The sequence below is a fragment of the Salarias fasciatus genome, chromosome 10 (genome assembly GCF_902148845.1).
Source record: "Salarias fasciatus chromosome 10, fSalaFa1.1, whole genome shotgun sequence".
Classification (NCBI taxonomy): domain Eukaryota; kingdom Metazoa; phylum Chordata; class Actinopteri; order Blenniiformes; family Blenniidae; genus Salarias; species Salarias fasciatus.
Window position 1 is genome coordinate 16,777,688 of NC_043754.1, and position 13,525 is coordinate 16,791,212.

A 13,525-nucleotide genomic window follows, 5' to 3' on the forward strand; every position below is an offset into this window, starting at 1 on the left:
TCCCTGTTGGGGTAAACAAAGACTTAGCACGGTGATTCGCTTTCCCTCCTTTCCCCCCAGTGTCTGTGTCCTGAAAACAGCACTTGCAACTTTCAGAGGAGCGGACCCGACTACATCTTATGAGAACAATCCTGCTTTACGGCACTTATACGGGAATACAAGTATAAAAGCACGTAAAACAAACATGAAACCCTCGCTAGCGTTAGCAACGCCACCCTTAGTGCTCATGGATGGCAGAACCAAAAATACAGAAAAAACCTTTGTCTGACATGCGAACAAAAAGGAAACGGGAGTGGCACGCTCTCTGCACGTGGGGGGGTGCGGAGAACGTTTACGACTGAGCTTTCACAGGAGACCAGTAGGGGGAGCGCTGCACAGTTCTCCTTTAAGGCGTCATATCCAGATGGAAAACATAATTCACCCTTTATGTGATGGCACATGGGTTGATAAACAGTGCCATCATCCTCCAGTTGGGCCTTGTGTAGTGTTAGCGTTAGCTGCTTGTAGTGCTGAAGCCATTTGGAAGTTGCCACATCTGAAGAGTTTCTCACTTTCCACCATGCTGTGAGTCCAGACTGGAGGAGATGAACCTGTCACCTGCTGCTCAAGCCGTGAGGATAAGAATCTGGGAATTTATGGGGATCACAAAGTATTTCCTAATTCCCCAGTGGCTTGTATCAGTGTTCAGACTCCACGACACCTTCAATATTGACTGATCTTCGCAAGACCCGCCTGCTTGAGCATCTCAGCCACTCACAGTGCATTAAAGGATGAACTTTCTACTCACTCGCATATACATACTGCATATTCTTCTCTTAAATACAGTAAATTCATACTTCTCTGATATACATATATTTTATTTGTACATATGATATATATGTGCAAGGAGAATATATGTGTGTGTAAGTGTGACGATAAATGCATGTGAAACAGTGGCGTAGCTGGGATTTATTCCACATGGGTTTTCATGCCGAGAGTTGCGCGAGGGGGGGTGCCAAGCCTGAGCACGAGCGATGCCGAGCGGTGTGGTGCTCGCACGGAGTGGCGGAGCGGCACAGAGCAGTGCTTACTCGGAACACGGAGCGTCGGTGCGCCCCCTGTACAGCCACGGCGCCCCCCACACTGCGCCCCAGACGGCCGCGTAGTTCGCCTATGCCTGCAACTGGTCCTGCTTTGATGCAAGCCGGGCAGTAGTGGGGCCCCATTAGGCATGTTCCCGATACTGATATCCGCCAAACCGGTGAGCACTCGGAAAGGGCCCCATACGGGGGATTTTCGACATGCTGTCATTGCAGCATCTAGTGTAGCGCCTTTAATTTGTCATTGAAATTGATTGATGTCAGCCGTCCCTCGGGGCCCCCTTCAGCTAGCTCGGGGCCCTATGTGTAGCAGCGCCTCTGGCCGGAGAGAAGGCAGCTGCTGCGTTCACTCTGCCTTGGATTTAAACAAACAAAAAACAAACACAAAAATCGTCGGCAGTGTGGTGGTGGGACAGGATTTCACCACAAGAGGGCCCGTGGGTTTTCATAACCCACCAACCCTACGTAAATTACGCCTCTGCTGTGAAAGGACAATATATGCATGTGCAAAAAGAATGTATGTGTGTTTAAAACGACAACATATTCATGTGAGAGAGAAATATATATAGATATGAGAGGTGAATATATGTGTGTGAGAGGGCGAGAATAAATTATGTCTTGTACGGCCCCTCATATTTATCACTCATTTTCTGATCAATATGTGAATGTTATCTGCATTCATGTATACAAATGTTAACTCATGAAGTCATGTAGTGTTTGTTTCTCACTGTAGGAACTGTGCATTTTCATCATATATGTAGATTATTTGTAGTCTTTAGTTTATGCTTGGTTTCCTGTGATGGAGGAAACATTCTGGTTGTCCCCTTGGACGTCAGCCATTGGGTGAATATGAAAGTTATTTTGGAAGAGCTTCATTCAAGGGGACACAACCTCACCGTGATCAGGGCCTCCAACAGCTGGTACATTCCAGAAGAGTCTCCTCTCTACACGTCCATTTCAGTTGAAATGGACGAGAGCATGGAGGACTTCTTTGATGTGTATCTAGAGGAACAGCTGAGGGTAAGTAAATGTTTCCATGTGCAATGGGAACAACGTGGGTCATGCAGTCACTGATATGTTATGACCTTGTTTAGGCGCAGAGAGAAGGAGCTTCATTCTGGACTTTTCTCAAACTCACCACGCATTGGATGTCCATGTTCTCCAATTTTCAAGAAATGTGGGCTGAAGTCTTCATTAAAATTGTTGAAGATCAGAAAGTTCTCCAAAGCATTTTAGAATCAAAATATGAATTGATTCTCACTGATCCAGCTATGGCAGTGGGGTTGTACCTCGCTAAATTCCTCAAACTGCCTGTCGTGCTCAATGTGCGATGGATTACAAGCGGAGAGGGCCACTTTGCTTTAGCCCCATCTCCACTCTCCTACATCCCAGTGCCAGGATCGGGCTTAACGGACAAAATGAATTTCATCCAGAGGGTCAAGAACTTTCTTTTGTCTAGCATCGACCTGTTCCAGCAGAAATTCATGGTGGAGCCCTGCTATTTCGCTATCCGAGAGAAGTATTTTGAGGGCAGATTTGACATTATCTCGCTCCTTCAGGAAGCAGACATTTGGCTGTTCAGGTCAGATTTTGTGTTTGATTACCCTCGACCCACAATGCCGAACGTCGTTTACATTGGAGGATTCCAGTGTAAACCGGCTCAGCCACTGCCAGCGGACCTGGAGGAGTTTGTTCAGAGCACCGGGGAGCACGGAGTGATCATCATGACTCTGGGAACTCTGGTCAACGCTTTGCCCGCAGATCTCACAGATGAAGTCGCCAGAGTGTTCGCCAAGTTACCTCAGAAGGTAAGCCCTTTTCCTGCTGTGGTTTGGATAAACAGTTTTTTTTTTTTTTTTCCCCAAGGGAGTAAAGACAAGTTATCATGGTTCAGAGAAGCATCTAAGCCCAGGATCCGCAATCGGCGCACCACCTCTTTGTGGACCCAGGGAAAAAAAACAAAACACAGCACGCTACTCTGACTGAATGACGTGAGACTGACCGAGCGAGCGAGCGAGCGAGCGAGCGAGAGAGAGAGAGAGAGAGAGAGACTGTGTCCGAATGTCCACACTATGCGCTAACCCCTCAATCACTATATAGTGCTGGACTACATAGTGGACTTTATAGTGCCCTGAATCCTTCGGCAATCCGGACACACAGCTCCCTACTTTTTCCCTCAGCGCTGATCACGTGACCCTGCCATTCTACCATTTTGCTGGAGATTCGCAATGCATGATGGGTAATATTGAGCCGTCTCAGGACCAATGATGCTCACTACTTTTCGGGATGCTTTGTGGAAATTTCTAGTGCCTTTCTTTTTTGCTATCTGGACATTTGGACAGCCCAACAAATGGTGTCTTCACTACGTAGTGCCCTGTATAGGGAATAGTGTGGACATTCAGACACAGCCACAGAGTGTGTGACTGTGTGCGTGCTCCCGCATGCGTTATGGGATGTCATTCCCATGAAAACAATGTGTTAGTTGGCTGATAGCTACGCAAACCGGCAGTCACATACCTGCTTTCTGATATAGTTTAACTGCTGCTATGGAATAACAAATGCACGGAAACGATTGTTCAGTCCTTCTCCTGTAGTGAAAAACGGTGCATCGTATCATAGAACATGTCACCACTTCTTCTGGTGCCGTCTTGCCGCCTGACACACTTTTTTCTAACATGCAGAGAGAGGCTGCGCTTCACTGGCCCCTTATGTTACTGAGTAATACTAAGTAGAAAAGAATATCAGTGTGATACTGAAAATAAATGTTTTTGTGCCTTCCACTAACTCCTGATTGTTACAGTACAGTACACCAAGCCTCAAACTACATGAAAACATAAAAAAAAAAGTCCAACATTTTTTCTTAATTTTTCTTAATTCTGGAAGGCAGATTTGACTCTTTTGTTCCATAAATAGGTCCCGTTTACAGAAATCCTGCTTTCCATTAATTTGGTATTAAATCTTAATTTTTTGAAATTCTCTTTTTCATTTAAGTTATACTGACTTTCTTTATTTGCACATCTTTTCTGGATATTGACAGGTACATTTTCTTTATGAACTTTATACATAGTTTATAGAATACTGAAATCTACTGTCATGAAATTGTACTAGTTGTAATTGAATTGAATTGGATTGTTGGCAGTAGTGGCCGGTGGAGCGGGGCGCAGGTGGTGGGAGAGCTTGTTTCGTTCGCCTACACCAGGGGTGTCAAACTCATTTCACATCGTGGGCCACATATGGCCTAGGTAGATGTCAAGTGGGCCGGACCATTAAAATTATACCATACTCTGCTATAAATAACCAAAATATCATGTCTGTCCTTTGTTTTGGTGTAAAGAAGGACGAGAACATTTGAAATATCTTGAAATTTAATGAACAATCCTTTTACAAAACATTTCACGAAACACCTCATATTTCCTCCGACAAATGTGCAATTTACTTTTATCATTCACATATATGCATTGCAACTGATCCCACTGATTGTACAATGGCGCAAAACTTTAACAAGTAATTGGTCTTGAAAAATATAGTAATGCACTTTAAGATTAAATGACACTTATAAAGAAATGAATATTTAAACCTATTTAAACATATAAAATTGAATCCCTGCCTACACCTTAAAAAAATAAGGAGAGTGCTATTAAATGTGTAAAGAAGAAAGTATTCACCTGTCCTGTAAATGTGTAAACTTCATACATCCCAGCAGACACACTACGTTGTATTAACGTTGGTTTTTGGTTGGATATGGGTTGCAACGTTGGACAACCAAAAGCCAACGTTGATTCAACATCTAAAGCTTTCGTCAGTTAAATGTAGAAATTTTAACGTCAATCTGGCGTTGTCATTTAGTTGGTTTCAAGTTGCGTTAGCTAGTAACCAACATCAAACGTCTGCTCAACGTTGAGTGCTAACGTTACATTGACGTCAGGTATATTACCAAAGCCCAACGTCTTCTAAACGTTATATTGACAACATCCAAACAATGTTAAATTCCAACGTCAACCCAACGTTGTACTTTAGCTGGTTTCAAGTTGTGTTGGCAAGTAACCAACATCCAACGTCTGGTCAACGTCGAAGGCCAACGTCAAATTGACGTAGAATACTGACGTTCAGTTGTTGGGTTACAACCAAAGCCCAACGTCTTCTAAACGTTACATTGACAACATCCAAATAATGTCAAATTCAAACGTCAACCCAACGTTGTACTTCAGTTGGTTTCAAGTTGTGTTGGCAAGTAACCAACATCCAACGTCTGGTCAACGTCAAAGGCTAACGTCAAATTGACGTTGAACAGCGATGTTCAGTAGTTGGGTTTACAACCAAAGCCCAACGTCTTCTAAACGTTATATTGACAACATCCAAACAATGTTAAATTCCAACGTCAACCCAACGTTGTACTTTAGCTGGTTTCAAGTTGTGTTGGCAAGTAACCAACATCCAACGTCTGGTCAACGTCAAAGGCCGACGTCAACTTGACGTTAAACAACGATGTTCAGTTGTTGGGTTTACAACCAAAGCCCAACGTCTTCTAAACGTTATACTGACAACATCCAAACAATGTCAAATTCCAACGTCAATCTCACGTTGCCCTTTAGTTGGTTTCAAGTTGTGTTGGCAAGTAACCAACATCCAACATCTGGTCAACGTCAAAGGCTTACGTCAAATTGACGTAGAATACCGACATTCAGTTGTTGGGTTTACAACCAAAGCCTAGCGTCTTCTAAACGTTATATTGACAACATCCAAACAATGTTAAATTCCAACGTCAACCCAACGTTGTACTTTAGCTGGTTTCAAGTTGTGTTGGCAAGTAACCAACATCCAACGTCTGGTCAACGTCAAAGGCCGACGTCAACTTGACGTTAAACAACGATGTTCAGTTGTTGGGTTTACAACCAAAGCCCAACGTCTTCTAAACGTTATACTGACAACATCCAAACAATGTCAAATTCCAACGTCAATCTCACGTTGCCCTTTAGTTGGTTTCAAGTTGTGTTGGCAAGTAACCAACATCCAACATCTGGTCAACGTCAAAGGCTTACGTCAAATTGACGTAGAATACCGACATTCAGTTGTTGGGTTTACAACCAAAGCCTAGCGTCTTCTAAACGTTATATTGACAACATCCAAACAATGTTAAATTCCAACGTCAACCCAACGTTGTACTTTAGCTGGTTTCAAGTTGTGTTGGCAAGTAACCAACATCCAACGTCTGGTCAACGTCAAAGGCCGACGTCAACTTGACGTTAAACAACGATGTTCAGTTGTTGGGTTTACAACCAAAGCCCAACGTCTTCTAAACGTTATACTGACAACATCCAAACAATGTCAAATTCCAACGTCAATCTCACGTTGTCCTTTAATTGGTTTCAAGTTGTGTTGGCAAGTAACCAACATCCAACATCTGGTCAACGTCAAAGGCTTACGTCAAATTGACGTAGAATACCGACATTCAGTTGTTGGGTTTACAACCAAAGCCTAGCGTCTTCTAAACGTTATATTGACAACATCCAAACAATGTCAAATTCAAATGTATACCCAACGTTGTACTTTAGTTGGTTTCAAGTTGTGTTGGCAAGTAACCAACATCCAACGTCTCGTCAACGTCAAAGGCTAACGTCAAATTGACATTGAACAACGATGTTCACTTGTTGGGTTTACAACCAAAGCCCAACGTCTTCTAAACATTATATTGACAACATCCAAACAATGTTAAATTCAAATGTATACCCAACGTTGTACTTTAGTTGGTTTCAAGTTGTGTTGGCAAGTAACCAACATCCAACGTCTGGTCAACGTCAAAGGCCGACGTCAACTTGACGTTAAACAACGATGTTCAGTTGTTGGGTTTACAACCAAACCCAACGTCTTCTAAACATTATATTGACAACATCCAAACAATGTTAAATTCAAATGTATACCCAACGTTGTACTTCAGTTGGTTTCAAGTTGTGTTGGCAAGTAACCAACATCCAACGTCTGGTCAACGTCAAAGGCTAACGTCAAATTGACGTTGAACAACGATGTTCACTTGTTGGGTTTACAACCAAAGCCCAACGTCTTCTAAACATTATATTGACAACATCCAAACAATGTTAAATTCAAATGTATACCAAACATTGTACTTTAGTTGGTTTCAAGTTGTGTTGGCAAGTAACCAACATCCAATGTCTGGTCAACGTCAAAGGCTAACGTCAAATTGACGTTGAACAACGATGTTCAGTTGTTGGGTTTACAACCAAAGTCCAACGTCTTCTAAACATTATATTGACAACATCCAAACAATGTTAAATTCAAATGTATACCCAACGTTGTACTTTAGTTGGTTTCAAGTTGTGTTGGCAAGTAACCAACATCCAACGTCTGGTCAACGTCAAAGGCTAACGTCAAATTGACGTTGAACAACGATGTTCAGTTGTTGGGTTTACAACCAAAACCCAACGTCTTCTAAACATTATATTGACAACATCCAAACAATGTTAAATTCAAATGTATACCCAACGTTGTACTTTAGTTGGTTTCAAGGTGTGTTGGCAAGTAACCAACATCCAACGTCTGGTCAACGTCAAAGGCTAACGTCAAATTGACGTTGAACAACGATGTTCAGTTGTTGGGTTTACAACCAAAGCCCAACGTCTTCTAAACATTATATTGACAACATACAAACAATGTTAAATTCAAATGTATACCCAACGTTGTACTTTAGTTGGTTTCAATGTGTGTTGGCAAGTAACCAACATCCAACGTCTGGTCAACGTCAAAGGCTAACGTCAAATTGACGTTGAACAACGATGTTCAGTTGTTGGGTTTACAACCAAAGCCCAACGTCTTCTAAACATTATATTGACAACATCCAAACAATGTTAAATTCAAATGTATACACAACGTTGTACTTTAGTTGGTTTCAAGTTGTGTTGGCAAGTAACCAACATCCAACGTCTGGTCAATGTCAAATGCCAAGGTCAAATTGACATAGAATGCTGACATTCAGCCGTAGGGTATATAACCAAATTCCAACATCCTCTGAACATTACATAATGACAACGTCGAAATAACATTAAAGCTCGGGTTGACGATCTTGGAAAACTAGCGTTAGCATGTAGCATCTCCCCAAGGCTCCGCCAAGCTAGCTCCGCCCAGCTCCCACCCCATTGGAGGAGCTCCCGTTGGGAGTGGAGACACGGAGACATGGAGACGCGGAGACGTTCGCGGCGCGTGCGGTGCGCGCGGCACTTCCGCGTTCAGTGCGTTCCTGGCGTAACCTGTCCTCAGTGCTTCATTTCTTCGTTTTTCTTTATTTGCACTACGGCAAGTTATGGCGCACTCAACGGTAAGTAAACCCCCAAACATTCGTCTCCGCCATTCTGCAATGACGCTCCGTCCTTCTATGCGCGCACTGAACCAGGATCAGTGCACATGTACATGTACGCGCAGGGGGCAGGTCGAACGGCGAAGGGATTTGATTGGTTTAAAAAAAGGTGTCCCCTCAAGACTATTGGTTGCTGTTTTTCCCGTTTTACTCCTGCTGTAGATAGCGGATATGTTCCAAACTACTTTAAACACAAGCTATGAATTGCTTCCCATCGGGTCATAAAGATCATTTTAACCAGTATTGAAAAAAATGTTAACGCTTCCTTTTACAGTACGGTAATTACCATGTATTAATATGGTAATTGCAAGGTAAGTACCATGTACCGTATTGGCCCGAATATAAGACGATGTTTTTTCCCAGAAATTGCATCCTCAAAAGTGGGGTCGTGTTATAATCGCGGACTTACGGTAGATGGTCAATACGCATCCGCGCCGCTAGATGGAGCCAAAGTATCACTGACCTGAGAGCGAGTGGAGCAATGAAATGAGATCAAATGACCTGATGAAAAATGGCGGATCATCTGGAACAAAGGGGCTCGAATGCTGGACAACTGAGCAAACAGCAGAGGCGAATTTATGATACCAACTTTAAACTGATGGTGATCAACGCAGCAGAGTCATCAAACAACTGCCAAGCCGCCAGGAGATCTGGTGGAGCAGAGCCTCGTTCTCATTGGAGAGCACAGAAAAAACGCCTACAGATGCTAACACGATGAGAAAAGCTTTCCGTGGTCCCGAGAGCAACGCTTCAGAGAGACTGACAGAAGGGTGAGTAAGTTTGTGTAAGTTTCTGTTTATTAATATGTATATTTGTATGTTTTCAGCTCTCACGTTTGGGGTTTGGGTGTTAAAGTGAATAAACCCTGAGCATTAAGAAGGAACAGTTGTGCTGTCCTCGTTTTCATCACGCCGAGGGAGGAACAAGTCTGGATGTGGGCGACGTGACAACACCTGGCGACGGCGGTCCGGGGTATTCGGGATGATGGAGATCAAGGGTTCCTGTAGACTGTTTTGCAGAAAACACATGATGTGAATTCACAAGACTGGAGCAGTGTACTTATTAATGTTGATTTATAGTAATTGTTTATCACTGTTTTCTGTATTTTGTTTTTTGCAAAAGAAATCTGTTCTGTTTCTTAAAAAAAAAAAAAAAGGTGCCTGACTGCTAAAAATGTGCACTGTTTTGTAAATTGTTTTATAAGAAGTTGAACTCCATTTGATTAAAATGTTTATCTTTGGCAGCTCTCTTGTTTTTGCATGTCTGTCACAGTGAGGTGTTTGGAGTGAGGAAGTGTAATAATAATGCGTTCATCTTCATGTAATGTGATGGCTGGTGATGGTGGTTTTTGATGGAAACTCTGATCTCCTGACAGATACAGTGTGCTGTTCAGAGACTGTATCAGACACTGATGGGGTTTGCTGCATTTTTGGTGCAAGTGTGTGGGGTAATGTGAAAGTTTCTGAGTAACGGGCTAAATACTGAGTAATTACCAGGTAATAACATGGAAACAGACCTCACTTTCTTTTACAGTACAAATCCACTTTAATAACTATGTAATTTCCAGGTAAATATGTTTCTATTTACTGGGTAATAAATGAGTAATTACCATGTAATAACATGGAAACAGACCTCACTTCCTTTTACAGTACAAATCCACTTTAATAACTATGTAATTTCCAGGTAGGTATTTTTGCAGTTCCTGGGTAACGAATAAGTAGTTACCAGGTAATAGTGTGGAAACAGGCCTCATTTCCTTTTGCAGTAGTCTACAGTTCAACCGTAATTACCAGGTAAATGTTGTAGTTACTGGGAAATACTAAGAAGTTACCAGGTAAGTAGTAAAAAACACTTGACTAATAGGGAAATACATAGCGTACACACCTAGCAGTACCTAGTAATACCTAGTAAAAAGTCTACATTTCCCATTGATTACATGGTAATTACTTAGCAATTACTTAGTAAGTACTTGGCAATTACCGACATAGTTGCTATATACATTATAATTACCCAGTAATTAATACTTACTACCAGGTAGTTACTTGGTATTTGCCTGGAATTGGCTTGGTAATTACTCTAAAAGTACTAGGTAATTAGCAACATAGTTACCCTGTAATTACATGGTAACTTTACAGTAACTTCTCCTTATTACATGGTACTTACCTTGCAATTACCATGTTAATACATGGTAATTACCGTACTGTAAAAGGAAGCGTTACCAAAAAAATGTATCTCATTCAAATCGCCAACCCTAGCTTTAAATTCTAACATCAAGTCAAGTCAAGTCAAATTTATTTCTATAGCACATTTACAGACAGCAACAGCTGAAACCAAAGTGCTTCACATAAAAACAGTGCATAAAGAGCTTGATAAAATATATATACAGAGGGCAATTAAATATAATAATAATGAAAAAGCCTAACTTATCTATGGGTTGGGCTGGTGGCTGGACACTTATTTAAAAGCAAATGAGAAGAGGTGGGTCTTGAGGAGGGATTTAAGGACCTCCAGGGTCTCGGCTGCTCTGATGTGAGGTGGGAGTGTGTTCTCGAGTTTGGGGGCTGCGACCGCAAAGGCTATGTCTCCCCTGGTCTTTTGCCTGGCCTTTGGCAACACTGAGCACCGTTGGTCAGCTGACTGTCGCTCTCTGAACAGGTTGTAGTAGCAAAGGAGTTCTTCATAGGGAGATATAACTGGACATCTTCAGCAAAGCAGTGGAAGGAGATGTTTGGTGCATAATTGTCCCACGGTAGAGCGCATGTGTCTCAGGTGTGAGAACTGCAGGTCTGCTGTTTACCTGCTGTGATCATGTGACCTGATTCAACAAACTTTCCCTCATAATCTCTTTATCACATTCTATTCCACAATGCTATTAAATGTGGTTTTACCATCTTATTGTCTTGAGGGAGACTCTGTGACTGGAGTGAGTAATTATGTCCAAAGATCGTCCCAAAAAAAAAGTCAGTGACAGTCAGCCCTCCTCGGCTCTTTGGTGAATTAACGTCCGAAAGTGTCTGAAGCAGGTCCTGCTGGTTATAGGATGTAATTTAGGGAAAAAAAAAAAACTTACAACGTCCTCATGCTATCCACTATAAACGGTGAGAGAGGATCTCCATCACAGCAGAATATCACAGCTTCATGGCCGCGGTCGCTTTGACAGTGCAGCTATTCTCAGATGGCTCCACATTACCCATCATGCCCAGCAGTGAAGAGAGCCAGAGTAAAATTTGCTGTTATGTTGGCCATTTTTACAAGTGATTATTTTCATACTAATGCCGATCTGTCACAGTAACCATGAGTGAAAAGTCTGAGACTTTCATCAGGTTGCAGAACTCATCTCTCAGAGGCTTACGATCTCTGTTGGTCAGTGTAGCCCAGTAGAACTAAGCTTCATACTGTGTGTATATTTTATAAATGTGTTTTAATTTATTTTCGTTTATATTGTGGTTTTTATTTTTTTTATTCATTTATTCTCAGACACTGTGAAGAAAAAAAAGAAACTAATTGGTTGTTCACGATGTCTGTGAGACTTAATTCATTTCATTAGTTGCTATGTAGAAATACTGAAATTCTATTGTTTGGAGGGAAGCGAGTTCCCACCCCATCTGGTAGCAGCGCAGTTGATCCGGACGAGCAGAGAGGAGAGACACAGGAGGAGGCGAACTGAGAAAAATCATTACTTTAAGGACGAATGAAGGGCTGGAAAAGCTTTGAGCCATCAATGAACGCGCTTGGAAGTGAGGAAGCGCCCAGGAAGTGATGCTAAAACTCTCCGAAATTCTTGGTGAGTGATATTTTCAGCTCAGCTAATGAGCACACTTGTCTGATCAAGCTAGCTGCTGTGCCCTGCTGATGGCGGGCTAGCAGCGTGTGTTTTTTTTTTTCCTGTCATCTTGGTTCATCTGCTGAAACTACAGTTACTGCTAGGATACAGTTGATAGATTTATTTAATTTTAAAAGACATTTTATTGTGGTTTGATTATATTTTGGGATCTCTGATGTGAGCTGTAGCTTAATTCAGTTGTGTTTTGCAAAATCACCAGTGCAATTTTTTTGAGTATTGATTTGAATTAACTGGTTTGATTGTTTTGTGAAGAGATTTTGCCAGTTTGTTTGTAAAATATGGGTTTATAATGTTTCTGTGTGCAAAAAAGTTGCAATAACTATAAAAAGTTAATTTGTTAGAGGTTGTGCTAGAAAAATATTCTAGTTCATGATTTGAAATACAAACAATGGGTTTCATGGTAAAAATTTGTAATCATAACTCATGGTTTAAAAGAAACTGAACCCATCATCAATTCATAGGTTAAAAAAATATTCTGTTTGAGTTGATATATTGGTTCATAAAGACAAGTAAGTCTTGAAAGGAGTGAATAGAAATGATTGTTACTGTGTTTTTTACTAAGTAGCATGCAGAAATTTGAGTAACACAAATGGCCATATGATCTGTGACATCCTGTGTACAATAAGGTTTTTATTGTCATGCAGGCTGGGTTTTCTTTTGTTCCCTTGGTTGATAACCACTGGTACGCTGAACCCCTGGATTGAACATGGATTCCTCCTTGACCAAAGAGGTGACAAGCTGTCCCAGAACCAGAACCTGATCCTGATACCCCGGTGGAGGAACAACCCATTTCCTCACCTTTATCACTGCCATGCCGGTAGGACCCTCGAACCGGTGACTTTCAAACCCCAACACAGACTAGACTTTGACTAACACCGTTGACCAACAAAACCAATACTACTGAACTGGATGGAGAGACAATTGACAACACGACCCCAAGGAACTTGACTGAACTTTATTGAACTTCGCTGAACTCGATCTCACGATCTCTTTTCCTGTCAAGGAACCAGGATTTGAACTTTTGAACTTGAGCACATTTGTGCAGATTTTCCACCTTTGTGGTGATTATTGGTTGAAATTGTTTTGTTTTCATTACAGTTGCCGGCTGATAAGTTTCCTTTAATGCTATTATGTGATGGTTTTTGAATACAGTTTGTTGTGTAAAAACTTCATCTCCGACTCCAACTATTAATTGATATTTCATGGATCCTCCTGTATCTCCTGCCTCCTTCGAAC

The 13,525-nt window shown here is 41.7% G+C and overlaps 1 protein-coding gene across 1 annotated transcript in view; it reads left to right on the forward strand.

Moving 5' to 3' along the window:
- Positions 1 to 13,525, forward strand: part of LOC115395731 (UDP-glucuronosyltransferase 2C1-like) — a 34,547-nt gene that overhangs the window by 12,333 nt on the left and 8,689 nt on the right. The window contains exons 3-4 of the mRNA XM_030101370.1: positions 1,813 to 2,099; positions 2,174 to 2,887. Of these exons, the coding sequence (XP_029957230.1) occupies positions 1,813 to 2,099; positions 2,174 to 2,887 (1,001 nt within the window). The remainder of the gene's footprint in view (positions 1 to 1,812; positions 2,100 to 2,173; positions 2,888 to 13,525) is intronic.